Genomic DNA, 18792 nt, shown 5'->3' with positions numbered 1-18792 from the left:
CAACATCTTTAATAAAAAACATGAATAATGACTATATTGGGTGTCTAATCTAACTATTTAAGCATTGTTGCAAGTATTCTAACACTATCATATGCCTGGAAAGAGGTGAGAGAAGCCTGTCAATTAATCTTATAGGCTCTTTAAAGAAATAGTTTAAATTGCCTTACATTGGTTACACACTTACTTTCTTACACATGTGTTTATGTCCTACATCTTAAAAGATTGGTTTACAATCTTTTTACTGTGTCTTAAATAAACAGTCAGGTGTCCATATGAACAGCAAAGAGGTTTTCCTCACTGTATTCATCCTGTTCATACTGACTATTAAAAGATCCTCTTCATATGTGCTTTCAATGGAAGTGATGAGGGGTAAACATGCCAGTATGAACAGGTGGACTGGTTTAGGCAAGAAAAACCTATTTCAGTGTGACAACCTATGTGCTGAACTCCTAGTTCCAGCTCAGTGTGGTCTTGGTATGTTGGTGATGTCCAATCCACTCACCAAAGGTGGTGAAAATCTAAAGCAATTGATGCATTGACTTATAAAAATGAAATGTGTATATAGTTTAGAATATTTTTGCAATATTTCTAATATCTTAAATTGGATGATTAGATTAAATCATATATTTTTCAATTGAACTGGAAAGTCAGCAAAACCATGCCTTGTCTTCACTTTAAATTACGAGTAGTCATAAATTAAATGAGGACAGCAGGAACTTATATTTCAAATGTTCACAACTGAATAGCAGATAGCTCATGGTGGTAGATATTATAGCTTAATCTATCATAATGACATGATGTTATTGAAAGAAAAAATATATTTAGCATTCACTGGCCTACTGAGAGATGAGTATGTCTCAAAAGCTGGCGTTTGAATTGTTGTTATATATGAATGGTGTGACTGAGCTAAGTTTGATAGGTGGCTTATTCCAGTTTTCTGACGTCTGGTCAGAAGCCTAGGGGTGACGTCACACACACGCTGCGTCCATGTTTTGCTCCAACCTGAGCGAAGAGACCGCTGTGTGTTCATTGAAACATACACTGAACATTAAGGCTTACTGTAGTTGTTTACATCACTAGTAGACACATAGAGTCCTGCTGCAACACTGCCCGCCTCACATCACGTCATTTAACAGACGGTTACTCGGTGTTGTCGCGTTATCAGCCAGGAGAGAACGTGTGGATGAAATCACCGCACTGAGGGAGGACCGACAGAAGCAGCACCAGGTAGGAAACCGCTGCTCACATCTTCCGTCAGCATTACATCACATCAGCGACCTGTTTTCTAGCGTCCAGTGACCTGTCTTCGGCTAGGGACACACTTCTAATTCCTCGATTCCTTTCCTCGCCTCCTCTCCTCGCGTCCATTGCTGTGAGGCGCCAAAGCGGACACAAGCAGAGCAGAAATAAGGAGAGGGAAAGGTGACACAGGCCGAGGAAGGGCCACTTACTGCGGGACAGTGTCGGAGTTCTACTGCTCAAATGAGGGGTTCTTCAAAGGAGATCTTAGAATCTTAGAATTACAGACCCCTACTTCTCTGCTTGCCGACAGGTTGATGCGATGAAAAATGTATTAGTCTTCGAATAAAATAAAAAATGTTGAGTCAAGATAAAGTTAAATTAACATAAAGGATCATATCTAAATTTCAGAATTCAAAGGAATAGCTCCATTGTATCCTCATTAACGCTATAGAACAGTGGACATGGTGTTGAAAAATAACATTTCATGGTCTGTAATATTGGAAAGCTTTTAACATTTTTTTGTATAATTTAAAATGATGTATGCTTAAGATCATTAGAACTGCGTGTTCACACAAAGGTTTTCATTTCAATAAACTACTGCTGCTAATCATTGCATCATGTGAAATAGAAAGAGTAAAGACGGTAGATGGCTAGGGTTCAGCTGTTGAACTCTCTAGAACCTCTCTCCTGGACAATCACTCGTGGTAACTCGTGGTTCTCTTTTGCGAACCTTCCACATCCCCCTACATTCGTTTCCTGTCGCAATTTTCGCTCGACTTTTGTTCGCTCTGGCTCTTCATGCATCCCACCTGAGATTTGAGCAGATAAGCAAAGGAAGAGACATGAGGACAGAGGAGTGGAGGCATCATTCAATGAACAAAATAATGCAGCTTTGCTTCAGAGTTGTCATTTAAATATGACGTGATGTACAGCTGCATTGTCCAATGTACTGGATACTGTTGTATTTTATATCAACACTATGCAATCAACACTATGCTACTGGGTTCTGGACTTCTTAACAAACAGGCCCAAGACTGTCAGAGTCCACAACATCTCATCCTCCTCCATCATCCTTAACACTGGTTCACCTCAAGGATGCATCCCGAGCCCTCTGCTGTACACACTGCTGATCTACGACTGCACAGCTCACTATCTAACCAACCACATAGTGAAGATAACAGATGACACGGCAGTAGTGGGACTCATTACTGACAACAATGAGTCAGTGTGTAGGCAGGAATGAACCGGAGAAGTGGTGTAAAGTTAACAACTTCATCATCAATGTTAACAAAACAAAGGAGATGATTGTGGACTTCCGCAGGCCTGCCCACCATCACAGACATCTACATGGACAAATGCAGGGACAGGGCCTCCTGTATCATGAGAGACTCCACCAACCCTGCACATAACCTGTTTGCCCCCCCTTCCCTCAGGCAGGAGGCTGCTCAGCATCCGGGCAAGAACCACAAGGCTGAAGAACAGCTTCTTCCCACGAACTCTGCACCACACTGCCTTGTTATAACACCACATACACACTGAGCTACATTTCATTGCTGGTGTATTGGCAAGCCTCCTCTACTCGTTCCTCTTTTGTCAAGATACATTTTAGGAATTGAGACATCTTTAAACACCAATAGTTAACATTCTGTGCAGCATGGATTTAATCCAGTAAGGTCTTTTAAAATCCGGTATCAAGTTATTTTAAAGAACTGAAACAGAAATGCGTCGGCTGCATTGACATCCATTTTCTGTCAGCTGTTTTCATCTTGAGCTGAGCCCTCACCATATCTTCACCCATCCACACGCTGCTAACATGACTGATGTCTCTCCTATTTACACACCCCATTAGTTAGTTAATATATTTATATGTTTGAGTTTAATAAATTACTTTTTTGACTGAAATGTCACATGTGGCCTCTCTTCATGTTGCCAGCCTTGGGTTACAGTGGGTAAGATTACAATACTACCACCTTTCTGGGAGCCTCTCTCTAATGTACGAGCTATGAGGAATAATTATTTGTTTGAGTTAAATACATTTCCTTTTTGATTGAAAAAAGTTATTATGGTATTTTTTGTTTTCATGGTGATGTCAAGTAGTCACTGGCTGTGTGTGTGTGTGTGTGTGTGTGTGTGTGTGTACATGATTGTGCGCGCGCGCGTGCGTTTGTACTGTATGTACAGGATGCCGTCTCTATCGGAGCAGCTGCAGGAGTTGCGGAGTCGTGCTGAAGTGTGTCTGTACTCTGGTGGCAGGGTAGTGGAGGTGCGGACTGGGGTGATGGCCATGGCTAATCTGCCCTTACCGCCCTGCTCCAAATACCACCATATTACTGCAGAGACCATGGTCATAGAAAACAGCTTTGGCAGCAACAGGAAAGAGGTTAGACAGAACATGTGCACATACAATATCCCCATCAGGAAATACCTATGTAACATTCTGTTACCCAAGGTTGGGTAAATCAGTAATAAATGACATACAAATTGGATGCACTATTAAATAACCACAACTGCTCTGTTTGTTGCATAGTGAATAGTATCCAGTGCCTTTATTTGAAACAGTCTTAAATTAGAGACTGGCCTTTATTTGCCTTAGTTTTTCTGTTTTACAAATATACTGTTCCAGAGATCACCAGTGGAGAAATTATCCAGTTTAAGAAAATGGAAAAGTATTAATTTTTACATTTGAATATGGGCACTGTTTTTATTCACCTCAAGTCATTGTGGTTAGGTCAACAATGTGTTGGGAAGCAAAACTGTTAAGAGTTTAATAGACTATTTCAAATATAATTTCCATTATAAAATCATGTCTTCACATTTGTCTAATATGGTTACTGATGAGGTCCCAAGTTGGTAGAAGAGAAAGATTAACAAAACAGAGAACAGGTGAAGGTGAGATTACCAAATAGAGACCATTCATGTTTCTGATTCAGATTGAACTCAAACCTTACAAATATTTAACTTGGCAAATTTTCCGTTCTCTCTGCTTTTTCTTTAGACTCTTGCATCTCTTCAGCGCTTCTCTACAGCACTGAACATCCTGGAAAAGTATGGCTGTAACCTGACAAATCCCAACAGGCCAAAATACTGGAGGACCGTGAAACACAACAACCCCGTGTTCAGGGCCACTGTTGATGCTATTCAGGTAACAAAAACATACCATTACAAGTTATTACAAACTAAAGGAACAATAAGAAATTAGAAGTAATACAAAAACTTGATCCCTGAGTGATTAATCCATTTGTCACAAAGTAAGCATATAAATAAGGCACATGAAACATGATAAAAACGTTTTCCCACTCAGCCTTGTGGTTCGATTACTGATTGATTGCAGGTCAACATAAAGAACCTTGGATGGTCTACATCTGCCTTAGCTGTCTGTGAAAGTAAAAACAATGTGTAAATGAAGCTAATATATAATTAAATCATGTACATCATATGAAGCCAGTCAGTCTGAGACCATGAGAAAAAATGGACAAATGTGTTGTTCTGTCTGCTTCCAGGGAGGACGGGCAGTACTCTGTCTCTATGGTTACTCCAATCAGCAGCCTGATGGTCTGAGTTTCCCTGATGATGTCACAGATCCTGATGTTGGCAGAGTTGCTGCTGTAACATTAGAAGTGATGAGCCTGAGGATGGAACTAGAAATGCTTATCAAGGTGTGTGTATGTCTGTAATTTCTATATGCCAGTTAGCTAGTTACTTCATGGCAAGGGCATTCCTAATCATTTCTGCTCACTCCAGCATAAATCTTATGTCAGACTTTCCTCACTTTTCTGTGGAGCCAAAGAAGGCTTTAAAACCCCCACATTTTGTATATGTAACAGGCAATTCAAAGTGGAAACAGTGTCCACTGTGCTTCATATTCTTGATGACAAGTGTGCATTAGCACCACAAATTCCAGAATACTATCAATACTAGTAGGTAATGATGTGCTGCTATCATTTATTTCTTATCTATATAAGTAACAGAGGATTGCTGCCGTGTGATGGTTGCAAGTATGAACTGAAAGAAAAAGGACAGGTTCACGATTTTTCAAGTCTGTCAAAATCCAAAGTCCTCCTGTGCAATTGTTTTTAAAAGTTGCTGAAGCTAATATGAAGCTTCAAATTAGTCAAATCAAGTACATATCATTACAGTCTTTTGAGTGCCAAAGTCCCTCTTTTGTTACATTTACAACCAGAGCTTTACAGGTAAAGACCTTCTGAAGGGAATTTGATACAAAAAAGACTGAATGTGTAGCAGATATCCATCAATGTTACTGTCAAACAGGATATATTGTTGTTATCATTGTAGGGCAATGCTTTTGAAGCTTTAATGGTGATGGGGTAGTCATAAACTGGCACTGCTCTGGTATGCAGACGTGGCCAACATTATTGGTATCCTTACATTTTATTAAAATAATGCACCATTTGCCCTCAACAGTGTTGAAATTAAAATATATTATTTTAAATGCATGTCTATGTTTAAACAGGTTTTGAAAAATAAGTAAGCTCATGCTGATACTACAAAGACATTCTAAAATAGCCCAGACAAAATGATTGGTACTTTAGGGGCAGCTGTGGCTCAGGAGGTAGAGCGGTCGTCCACCAAGTGGAAGATAGGCGGTTCGATTCCCGGCTCCTCCAGTCCACATATCAATGTGTCCTTGGGCAAGATACTTACCCCAAATTGCTCCCGTTGCTGAACCAACGGTGTATGAATGTGTATGAATGGTTAGTTTCCTCCTGATGAGCAGGTTGGCACCCTGTGTGGTAGCTTTAGTTAATGAATGCGTGTGATGGGTGAATGTGACATGCAGTGTAAAAGTGCTTTGAGTGGTCATAACGACTAGGAAAGCACTACATAGGTACAGTCCATTTACCATTTATCATTTACTTTAGAAGTTGTAAGAAATAATTGATTTGTAGTGACACTTTAAAGCGACTCTTACCTTTCTTGCCCACCCGCGCAGTCCCTCCACGAACGCGCACTACAATAGTGAAGACCAAATAGTTTTATTTTTCCCCGTGGGAGCGGCTGGAGGTGGAAGCCGTGGCCCGCTTTTATCGCTCATTGTCAGTCACTACTGTCTGTTTACGGCTATCTCCGTGGATCATGGATGTATTATAATGCCGTGGATCCACAACAGACTCTCTTCCGGGTGGGGGTGCGCACGATTACGTAATGCGGAAGTGGAAAACAGGCAGGTCACTCGGCCAGTCAGAGTTTTCACAGAATATTATGAGAATGGAATAATGATTAGTTTCTATACCTGGTGGATCTCTCTTAACATTTAAGAGTTCCATTACCTTATTAATAGCATTTTAACCTAAACAAAAAAATGTGTAAAAATGTAACAAAGGTAAAGGTAGCTTTAAGCAGATTATTGTGTTTTAATTAGTATGATAGGTGTTTTCAATTTAATAATAGAGTTTATATAGAGTTATATAGAATATGCCTTTATTGTCATTGTATAAGTAGTACAATGAAATTGCAGGGGGTTCATCACAGTGGCATAGCAACATACACACAGAACTGGAGAGCCAAAAGCTGCAGCACTCATGCGCGCAGCCATCTGTAGGGGTTACTGATGAGGTCATGCAGCCAGTTTAAAAGGAGAAAATTACTATCTGCTGTTTTGTGCCACTGTGTGCATTACTTTGAACATGGAAAATAGAAGGAAAACTAGAGAGTGGTCTTTAGAGTGGACATCAGTAGAAAGGTAATAGCCAAGCACGGTCAATATCCAGGTTACAAGACCATATCTAAAGAGCTTAATGTTCCTCTGACCACTGTTGCCTATATTAAGACGTTTAAAGCCCATGGAAGTGTAGCCAACATCTCTGGATGTGGTTGCAAGAGGAAAATTGGCCTTCAATACAGATCCAAGCTGATCTTCAAGTTTAAAGGTACAATGGTTTCAAATGAAGCCATCTGTGTCTGTCTGAATAAAAATGGGCTCCATGGTAGAAGACCAGGGAAGAAACCACTTCTAAGAGGGAGACACAAAAAAAGCCAGACTGGCCTTTGTTGAAAATGCATGTTGACAAGCTACAGTCCTTCTGGGAGGAAAAATGTAAAGAGAAGAACACCATGTCTACGATTGAGGAGGGTCAGTGATGTTTTGGGGTTGCTTTGCTGCATGGTGCGTTGAATCTGTGCACGGCACAATGAATGAGAAAACTATCAAAGTATTTTGGAGTGAAACATATAGGCCAGCGTCAGAAAGTTGTGCCTTAGTCACAGGTCATGGGTCTATCAGCAGGATAATGACCCCAAACATACATCAAAAAGCTTTCAAGAGTTGAGAAGAAAATGTTGGACAGTTCTGAATTGGTCTTCCATGAGTCCTGATCTGAATCTCATTAAACATCTGTGGAAAGAGATGAAACTTGCAGTTGGGAGACGGCACCCATAATGCCTTCAAAGGTTGTGCCACAAAATATTAAGTTAAGAGTACAAATAATTTTGGCTATGCCATTTTCATTCGTGTTATCATATTAAATAATCTTAAATTGTAAATCAAAAGCAAAGATATTACTTATAATCAATGTGGAATAAAGAATGATGGATACAATAATATACTTCTGTTAGTTTCAGCTAAATACAGTTTTTTTGTTTTTTTTAAACCAAAGATGGAAAGGTACCGATATTTTCGGCCATGTCTGTATGTATACATGTCACATGACTTTGTTGAAGTAGTATTAAGTAGTAAGACTTAATAATAACTTGTCATTTTGTTTGATCCCAGGAGGCTCATCCCCATCCGGAGTTCTATGAAAGAATAATTCCTACACTGAGACACAAGGTAGAGTCCACCATACTGTCCACATACATTTTCCACTTCTTGGCCAGTCCAAGCTGTTGCTAATTTCTGTCAGATACTTACTAATTAATTATTTAAACACACTAAACCACTGCGGTTTGAATACTTTATTATCCTGGTACTTTTGGTGGTTAGGAGAGCTTTGCCTGATGAAACCATGTTGTCGGGTCAAATGTTGGTATTATCCTGAATGAACCATCATTTATTTTGAGGTTTATGATGACCTGTAGTACAGAGTCTCCAAGTCATCTTTCACCCACTCCTCTCTCCTCTTAGGATGTGGGTCTGAACACAGATGCTGTGGTCTACCACGCCTCCTCTTTCTCCTCTACTTCATGTCACTCAGATGGTCAGACCAAGTCTCTAGCCTTCCCACTCCACCATCACTCGGCTAAGGAAAAAAGCCATGGCCATTCCCTGTCCTCCAACCACCAAAGCCTCAGGTCTATTCAGGTCTTTTACACATCCCCAAACAAACACCCAGGTGAGGAGAGAAACCACAGCTTCACTACATCTATTTGTGTTTATGTCCATTTTTTGACAGACATCATACTGTTGTAACAATCACTGTATAATACATACCTGCTAATTGAGTAGTTTCAGTTCAACACATTGAGACATCATGACTATGGTTGAGTCCTATATTTAACAAATATCTGTATATCATTTAAGGCTGTATTGTGTAGGGTGTTAATATAGTGTACACTGTGAAATACAAGGTGCTGATATATGTTGTATTAGTAGCAGTGTAGTGGAGGAGTTTTTGTTTGTTTATTTGTTTTATTTTTCATTTATTTAATAGTGTCTACTACACCACATCAGGGCATTTCACCCCAAGGAAATTTGAGAGTGTAAAGGATCCAAGAAAAAAAGAAGGGTTACACATGCTCAAAAACACTAGATTCCAATAAAAAAAATAGCAATTTTATGAACAAGATCTTTTTTTAAATAGAAGTCAGGATTTACAAACTTTAAAATACAAACTAGCACTGCAACCAGTGCAATGCAATGTAATTCTGTATATTGCAAGAGGGGTGTATTCACCTGGATGCTTTGAAAGACAGTGAGCCAAGCGCCCTAAAGTCAATCCCATGATTTTGTTGATAAATGGTCTTGAAGATGATGAGGGAGATGATGGCATCATTCAAGGTAAAGACTATGGTGACAGCCTAACTGAGGTCAAAATAGATCTACCTTGATCTACTGGGCAATATGTATCTAGAGCCCTACTGATCACAACCGATCAGACACCAAAAAGAAAAAGTTAGCTGGAGGCCAGATAAAAGTGGCCTAAAGTTAGAAAAATAGAATTAAGCCAGCTGACCTTACCCCACAAATCTGCATTAAGCAAGGGTTTGAAGCAGAGAAACCTTACCCTGGGTCTGCAGCCAGAAGACAAGCAGACTACACTGCAAAGCAAGGAGCAGAAGCAGATATAATGTCACATTTACTTTCTAAATTGACACGTTATGTTGTGTTTTGTTGTGTTATTTTATGTTGGCAGGTTGCTTTGCTTTTCCATCATTGGAAGCCTACCTATCTTGTTGTTTTTTTCTGAAGTAGTTCTGACATAGCAGGGAAGAAGAACTGGATGACTGTTATTGTTGTGTGAAAACTGCATTTCAAATTCCATTAATACTAAACCTCAAAGGGATGGTAAATATAGCATTACATGCAGAGATATCCCTGGACAAAAATAACAACCCCTAATACATCCTAATACAAGTTAGAATTTCAGTTTTGCACATAATAAACATATCAAATGAACTTGGTAACAAAATGTGTGTGTACAGTTGGTGAAAGTGTATGTAGCATGTACGTTGGAGCTTAAACAAGTGTGTTGATGCAACCAGAGTCTACTGTTAAGTATGCTACAGTAACTTACAATACCATACAGTTGTATCCTAGAAATAAATCCACAGCCTTTCGGAATAAATTCAAAGGCTGATGCCAGGAAAGAAAAACATTATGTCACAATGACCTCCTTCTACAGTTGATTTTAATGTGCATTGGTACAGTTTATAGTAGAAAATAATGACTGTGCTGTTCTATTTTTCAGAGAACTGCACTATCTGTGGAATATTCCGTATCTCTGTCCACTGCCTCACTTGTCTCCAAGGACTGTGTTCCGAATGTGACAGACTGTACCACTCCTACCCTGAGAGGGCCAACCACCGTCGAACTGCTGTTGCATCATCGTCGTCGTCATTGTCATCGTCATCATCATCGTCATCATCATCATCCAAAAACAGGAACAGTCAAAGGTCAGGATCAATAGTTCTGGCAATATAAATTGGGGATACATAGTATACAAAATGTGCCAGCTGACTCATATAACTCATATGATGTACAGTATGGATGTATATTCTGTCTACACAAACTGATTCAACAAGCTTTCTTCCCCTGTTTCAGTTCTTCCGCCTGGCATTGCTCTCACTGCCATAAAGTCAACTATATCCAGGATGTGCTGTGTGAGGATTGTGAGCACCCTCGTTTGGAATCAGTCAGTTCTACAGCAGATGAATCTCAGCCTGCCACAATCACTGGTCTGTTGTGTCTGTTGGTGCAACCCAAAGTTTCAGTATCCCACCTTCATTCTACTACCTTCTAGTTTCTTCCAGGATATCAAAGCTCACATAAAACCAATTAAATATGTAAATCTATGGCATCTACCCTTCACTCATTACTCCCACTAACATATTGGAGAAAGTTGTTAGGCCTACCAACATTCAGTTTATTATGTACTCATTGTAGTATCCATCACAACCATCAGTATGTACTGTTAGTAAAATGAGACACTCAGACACCTTTGGGTTCAGGCCAGGTTGCAGACCTCTAGGGGACTCAATTCCTTCACTGTCATGTAAGACTTTTACTGTAAAGCAACTGCTGGATTGTTGAGTTTCAGTGACTTTAAATAGAAAAAAAGACAAAGGTAGAGAGACAAAGCCATGATTTTAATACCAGCTTTTGATCACTTGATCACACTTGATCTTGAATCCTTTCATTGTCACTCAAAAAATTATACTTTTACATAAAATTGAGGACATTATTGGTACCTGAGTAATGTGAAGATAATGAACTGACGTGTGTGTGTGTGTGTGTGTGTGTGTGTGTGTTTATGTGTGTGTGTGTGTGTGTGTGTCTGTGTGTCTGTGTGTGTGTGTGTCTGTGTGTGTGTGTGTATGTTTCCCTCTCAGAGTGGCAGTGTAAGAGCTGCACTATGCTTAATGCAGCTAGCAGTATTTTGTGTGAGGTGTGTGAAAGACCTCGTTTGGCAACACGACCTCCAGTTACCCCCTCACACCCTCCCATCACACCACCCAGACCACCAGCACCTGTCCTGGGCATGCCTGGTGACCCCGACAGCCAGGTTAGTCAATGTGTGTGTGTGAGAGAGATTGAGAGAGGGTGAGAGAGAGAGATGCTCATCGAGTCTGTTGGTTGTTCTGCCACTTTAGTCCGGGCTGAAATAACTCTACAGGATGGGTTGTCATTTAATTTTGTACAGTCATTCATGGTCCCCAGAGGGTGAATCCAAATGATTTTAGTGATACTTTTCCTCTAGCACTACCAACAGGTTAAAATGTTCACTTATCCACTGAAATATCTACTTGCACTGGCACATTTTTCAAGGTTACCCAATTTGTTTTCTTCAAGATCAACATCAGGTCATACTGTCAATTTGTAGAATATTTTGGTTTATAACTAAATATTTGTAAAACGAATAATATTCCCATCGACTTCAGCTTTAAATGTTAGCATGTCAACATGCTAAACTAAGATGGTGACCATCATTATGAGTACTTAACTAGCATCAGCATGTCAGTTGCCTACAACCTCACAGGGCAGTTAGCATGGCTGTAGACTCTAAGGGCCCAATTTTAACGATCTATAGCTCATGGTGTGAAGCGCGTGGTGCAAGTGTCTTTGGGGCGTGTCCAAATCCACTTTTGCTATTTTAATGGCGGAAAAATGGTCACTGTGCCATGGTCTAAAAGGGATGGACTTAAGTCCCCTCAATAATCATAGGGGTGTTTTGGGTGTAACACTCGGTAAACCAATCTAAGTGTCAACTCTCATTCCCTTTAATATCCAGGAGCGCTGTCTCCTTGGCGGATTGTTAGTTTGATGGCGGATTTACCAGGATGGTCACATGACTGCATTGACAGTTTCATTGATAATTACTGCCATTGACTGATTCTGATACATAATGGCACGTCATTGTGACTTTTTTTTAATATGTTGATATTTGTGTGCTGCTGCGCGCCCGTGTGTGCGTAACAGGCACAGTGTCTGTGCGCTGCACACCCGCCTATCTAGGAGCATATTGGGGTCTTGATGATGGGCCCCTTAAATAACAGTGAAATACGCGCCAGTGACTTTAGACTCTTTTTTTTGTCAGTAGCGCAAACGCTTTCCTCTGCCTCAAAATAGCAACGCGCCACCAATGTGCCTGACCACACCTCATTTTGAGACCAACACACCCATAGTCACACAGACTGGTGCAAGTGCATTTGCTATTTAGACAACGTGGGCGCAGGGTGAGAAAATGACAACTGCGCCGGGGGAAACTAACAAAGACATATGCGCCACGCCCGCCATCCACTGTGTGCCGACCGCAAGATGGGGCCCTTAGTAATGTTATCATCAAAAATCATTCAGTAAAGTTAATATTTAAAAGGAAATGAATTATGCGTTGATCATATTTGTTTATAATTTTAATTATCATTTAATATTGAATTAAACAGAAGTGAGATTAGTTCATATCTTAGAGACTGTGTTCAATTTGTCACTGCAAGAATACTCTTTAAAGCCTAACTGGATATGAGAGAAGTGACCCAAAGCCACATTACATACAGTGCCAGTAAAATGTCTTCATCCCTCTGCAGACATGTTTTATTGTTTCTTTGATTCAGGGTGGATTCATCTGGCTTTTTTTGCCACAGATTAAGTGAAAAATAATGTTGTTGTGAGATTTCACAATGAAAATATATTGATTTAAGTTAACTACAGATGTAATGCACAGTCTAACTGCACATACTGCACAACCAATAAAGACAGTCATAATCATTTTTTTTGGGATGATTAAATCTTATTTTGTTTTGTACAAGATAGACAATCTTGTTATGCACCATGTAATTATTACACTTGGTTATAGTCATGGTTTTGGATGTAACATTTCTAATGTAGGTAAAGGTGTGGTCACATTTCCTATTCATTCCCATTGAATGGGTTGGTGTTAACTGACCAATTTATGCATGTGTTTCCTGTTTCAGTGCAATGTCCAGCTTTTCAGCATATTATTAGTAATTTATTAGGAACTTTAGCAAAACATAATCAATGAGATGGGTATGTCTCATAACTTGACAAAGCAAAGCAGCAAAGCTTCTTAACTGTGTATTGGCTTTTAAAGGGTTTGTAGTTTGAAGTGTTCAAACCTTCAAAATGTGAATGTAAATCATTTGGTGGGTTAAACTGCTGCACACTCTTATTTTGTATGATTTTGGTGACTCAGATGTAAATAAGTTTGATCAAAGGTCTGGGTGTGCAGTAAACACAAATCATTGTGTAGTTTGTGACTCTCTTTTCTGTCTGTCTCTCTCCACAGTGGGTGTGTCAGTTCTGTACTTATGTGAACTACTCTCCTGCTATTGTGTGTGAGATGTGCGACCTGGCTCGTCCAGAGCCTGCACCTCTGCCTGTCAAGCTCCGCCCTCCCTCCCCTGTCAGACGGGTCCCCGCCCTGCCAATCAAACCCAAAGAGCCTACCCCTGAAGACTTGGACTCCTGGAGGCAGAGGCTGATGAAGGAGGAGGGGCTGAAGCTGATTCAATTGATTAGGGCAAGTCACATCCCTCACCTGTCACTGTCCTGTGATCTAGACTACCTTAAATCATATGTCCTTTTTAATTCAACCCAGGGTGGGACTGGGAATAAAATGATATGATAAATAAATAGCCAAGAACAGCCTAGTGGAAAAGTCAGCACCTGAAGAAGTGCATTAAGGATTTTAGTCGTTTGATAGTTGATATGGGCAACCCAACTCTTTTCAAGACTTATGCTCCAATCCATAATAATACAAATACTCTCTCTCCTGACGTTTCCTGTTGGCCAATATGCCATGTTTTTTCAAATAGGGGCAAAAATGCCCAAAAATAAATCTTTAAAAAAATTTAAAAAAGTCACACTTGACAAAAGCTTTCCTATGATAACCTGTGTTCGCAGCTGATGTGCTGCAATTCACACATCAGGCTTAACAGTCGGGATTGTATGCTACCGACTCTATTTCAACTGACTAACAGCATAGCACACTTGCCTTAAGAAGTGAGTAGAACAGAATAGCATGTCCTTCCTTAGGCGGTGAGAAGATGTGTCTTCAGTGCACTCTTCTCTGCCATCCTGTTGATTATTTCATCAGTGTCCAAAGCCAAAAGAATGTCTTTTTCTGTAGCCACAAGCTTGATCGCTTCAAGATGTAGTGCTTTGTAATCTATTCATAATGAATTTTGAAATTTTCATTTAATGAAGTTGAAAAGCTGCACTTGCATGCTACGCCACGTCACTACATGAGCCAAAGTTACCAGTGTCACCAGCTGGAGGTTGACACCCACCTTTACTAGTCCTCAGCAGTGGCCTCCTCTTCTTACCCCTGTTCTCCACTGAATCATTCTGCTCACACTCTTTCCTCCTCGTCTTCATTTGGTGGTGGACTGTTAGTGTTATAACTCCAACCTTTCTGTTGTGATTTGATCATTTCCTGCTTGACCTCTGACATTACATGGATTGACACATCAACTGAAGAGGTGGTTTTGAGGATGACAGTAGTGTAACGTGAGATCGTGTAGGCAGAGAGGCTAGCAGGATTAGCAGTTAGCAGAGGCTCCGGTTAGCAAGTTAGCTCAGAGAGTCGACAGACAGAGAAGTGGGAATTTCCACACGACAGCTTTATTCTACAGTATTCAACATCGACCATACAAAGCCACATCTCCACAGCGCTACGTTCATCATACATGAGCAGTAAGACGTAGACAGCACAACCAGCCAACTCGTTACTGAGAGTCCTTGTGGATGTCCGCGGAGCATGAGACATGGCGAACAACAAGGCGGCTCTGTATGCACCACAAAACAAAAGGAGGCGCCACCACCTTGTGGCACTATATAGTATTGCAGAAATAGTACATCTATGGCGCTTTTCCACTATAGAGTTCTAGCACGACTCAACTCGACTCTACTCTGTTTTTTTGCGTTTCCACTAGAGAAAGTACCTGGTACCTGGTACTTTTTTAGTACCTGCTCTTGTGAGGTTCCAAGCGAGCCGAGCCGATACTAAATGTGACGTCAACAGACTGCCGGCCGCTGATTGGTCAGAAGAGTTGTCGCTGGAAGAGTCATGAGCCGTCCCACACAAGAATCAAACCCGGCATTTTTAAATACCGGCAGCAGCGTTACAACCATAGTTACAACCATAGTTACAGCCATACGGCTCAATGTTCTTGCTTTGTGTGAGACAGAAAGCCTCATACAGCAGCAAGTACACCACTGCCTCCATGTCCTCCATTGTTTATGTGTTTTGAGTCGCGTATAAAACAAAGTCACGGCAGTTTCGCTGAGCCGTGCTATGACGACCCCGCCCACGTTGAGTAGGTACTTTTTTGTAATGGAAAAGTTCGTTCCTGGAACCGTACCGAGTCGAGCCAAGTAGTGCTACAAACTGTATAGTGGAAAAGCGCCACTAGACACTGACTGTTAAAGTAGGCCTTTTGGCAATTGGGATCATGTAACCTCCAATGAGAGGGGCTTTTTTTCACCATCAAGTGGGTAGGAGCTGGCGGGTTGGTTGTTTTTTGTTTTTGTTTTTCCATATTGCTGGTGGTGCCCCATCTGGCATTTGCCAGAATTGCTAAATTGCCAGTCCAAGCCTGCTCTGTTTTGGAACATGAATCATTTCAAACATTTGTCTCTGATTCTGAATGAAAGTAAAGACTGAAAGTAGCCACCAGTAGCAGCCATCTTGACTGATCTAGTGTCCACTTTACCAAACCACCCTGAATATTCATCCACACATGTCAGTTTACATGTATGAGGCTTTGACTGCTGATAGACTGCTTTTTAAGAAACTCAAAAGCTAAATGTCTATACAATACACAGAGAGGAGCTAAAACAAATGAATGAGGAAAATGATAGAATGGAGAAGGAAGGAAGGACAGCGTACCTCAGGGAAACTGCTGGTGTTCTTTCAGTCACTGCTCTCCTGACACATGCAGAGGAAAATGTTTGCTGCAGAGTGGGACACACTCAACAAATCTACATGTGTTCATGATGACAGTGATCACAGTTGTGTAACTACAATATATGAATTTGCAACACTAATAAACAGTGTCACCCTGGAGACTGTTTCAACTCCACAAAATCAACTGGAGGAAAGACCAGACCAAACAATCAGCTCTCCACATGATAAGAATATATGAGTATGTATATATGAAGGATCACAGTATTGACCAGCACCGAACCGGTGCAGCTTTCATGGCCTACGAAAGCTGTACACAGTGTATCTTAGGGGTGGAATGGTTAATAAAAAAAATCTGTCCAGTTCGGTACGCTTGTCGCGGTTCGGGGCATGTGTGTATTGTTCGGTTTGTTCGGTTCATGACACGTAAGTCTTGCCAGTAACCCAGTAACGCTTTTGTTTTTTTCATTTGGCACGATGCAAATATCTATAACCTTTTATTATTAGCACGGCAGTTCATCGGTTACGAATAAATGATCCCATTTTATATTGATGTGTGACCTTGATCTCCTAAGGAGATTATGAATGAATAGCTTTATTTGTCACTGTACCGAAATACAACGAAATTACAGCAACCATCCCGTCCGTACATATACAATATACAATACATATAATGAGACAGACATAACCGGATGACTGAGCTTATTTGAAAGAGGAAAAGGAAAGAGACAAGGGGAGAGGAGGAGGAGAAAAAAAGGCAGCTCCCAGACTCTGCTCTGTATGGGAGTACAGTTTGGGAACGGTAAAAAAAACCCAGCAACATGAGCACATATAGGCACATTTTACAACATAGGAACACAGAACAACTTTTGCACGGGGGAGGGGTAAAGGGAGGAGGAGGTGATCCAGCGCAGACAGGCAGCCATAATTAGGCAAAGGCTAATGCACCCTCGTTGCAAATATCAATGTGTGCTAATTGCACTCCAGTACAATTAGGAGTGCATGCTATTTGTACCCTGCTGTAGACAGCTGTGTGTGTGTGTGTGTGTGTGTGTGTGTGTGTGTGTGTGTGTGTGTGTGTGTGTGTGTGTGTGTGTGTGTGTGTGTGTGTGTGTGTGTGTGTGTGTGTGTGTGTGTGTGTGAAAAGAACAACATAAACCGAACCAAACCGAAAAACCGTGACCCCAAAACCGTTGATATGAACCGAACCATGGATTTTGTATACCGTCCCCCCCCCCCTAGTGTATCTTCTCATTTTAGCCTTGCCTTTGCAATTTGCAAACTTTTGTCTTGTCTACTTTTCCAGCATGAACTCACACTACATGGAAAGCTATTCACACACATAAACTTGAAGACAACGTGTCTGTGTTTACTATTATTCAGACTCAGACACAAATATTTTTAACGGTTTGATGTAAAAATCATGTTTATTTGGAAAGCTGTAGGAGGCTCAGCAGCCTGCACAGATATACAGTGCCTATAAAAAGTATTCACCCCCTAGGATGTTTCCCCTTTATTGCTTTTATAAATTGAATCAAGGTCAATATCATTTGGCTTTTTAAAAAAATAATTTACAAAAAACAACTCTTTAATGTCAAAGTGAAAACTGATTTCTACAAAGTCAAGTGATTAAAAATATATAATGTAAAATAGGTGATTGCATAAATATTCACCCCCTTTAAAGTAAATGAAATAATTCAATAGAGGTCCAGCCAATTCTTGCTAGTATTCTCACAAATAGTGAAATAGAGATCACCTGAGTGCAGTAATTGTGTCTCATGTGATTATAGTATAAAACATCTGTGTCTGGAAGGTCCAGTCAGTGGTTAATCATCAGTATTCCTGCTATAATTACACCATGAAGACAAAAGAAAACTCCAAGAAACTCACTCACACTTATTGAAAAGTAGAAGTCAGAGGATGGATACCAAAATAATTCCACTCAGTCACTGAACATCCCCTTCAGTTCAGTTAAATCCATCATTAAGGAATGGAAGGAATATGGCACATGTGTAAATCTGCCTAGAGCCGTCCTCACAAACTGAGAAACCATGCAAGAAGGAGACTGGTGAGGGACTACAATGACTACTCTGCAGGAGTTAAAAGCTTCAGCAGCTGAGGTGGGAGAGACTCTGCATACAACAACTGTTGCTTTATGGGAGAGCGTCCAAAAAAAACACTGTTGAAGAAAACTCATATTAAATCTTAACTAGAGTTCATCCACAGGCGTGTAGGAGACTGTCTGATGAGACCAAAATGGAGCTTTTAGGCCATCAGACTAGACGCTTTGTTTGGCAGACACCAAACACTGCACACCAGTACAAACACACCATCCCCACCATGAAGCATGGTGGTGGCAGCATCATGCTGTGGGGATGCTTCTCAGCAGCAGGCCCTGGAAGGCTTGTAAAGGTAGAAGGTAAAATTAATATAACAAAATATAGAGAAATCCTGGATGACAATCTGATTCAGTCTGCAAGAGAACTACGGCATGGGAGAAGATTTATTTTCCAGA

The 18792-nt window shown here is 40.6% G+C and overlaps 1 protein-coding gene across 1 annotated transcript in view; it reads left to right on the top strand.

Annotated features, from left to right (window-relative positions):
* Window positions 1-3424: 3424 nt before the first annotated feature.
* rnf31 (ring finger protein 31) overlaps window positions 3425-18792 on the top strand; it is a 34561-nt gene continuing 19193 nt past the window's right edge. Inside the window, exons 1-9 of the mRNA XM_062429319.1 lie at window positions 3425-3622; window positions 4238-4384; window positions 4743-4898; window positions 7973-8029; window positions 8324-8531; window positions 10107-10268; window positions 10459-10593; window positions 11248-11420; window positions 13659-13892. Of these exons, the coding sequence (XP_062285303.1) occupies window positions 3425-3622; window positions 4238-4384; window positions 4743-4898; window positions 7973-8029; window positions 8324-8531; window positions 10107-10268; window positions 10459-10593; window positions 11248-11420; window positions 13659-13892 (1470 nt within the window). The remainder of the gene's footprint in view (window positions 3623-4237; window positions 4385-4742; window positions 4899-7972; window positions 8030-8323; window positions 8532-10106; window positions 10269-10458; window positions 10594-11247; window positions 11421-13658; window positions 13893-18792) is intronic.

This window comes from Scomber scombrus, chromosome 11 (assembly GCF_963691925.1).
Source record: "Scomber scombrus chromosome 11, fScoSco1.1, whole genome shotgun sequence".
Classification (NCBI taxonomy): domain Eukaryota; kingdom Metazoa; phylum Chordata; class Actinopteri; order Scombriformes; family Scombridae; genus Scomber; species Scomber scombrus.
The sequence above is the reverse complement of the archived record's forward strand: the minus strand, read 5'-3'. Positions and strand labels throughout refer to the sequence as shown.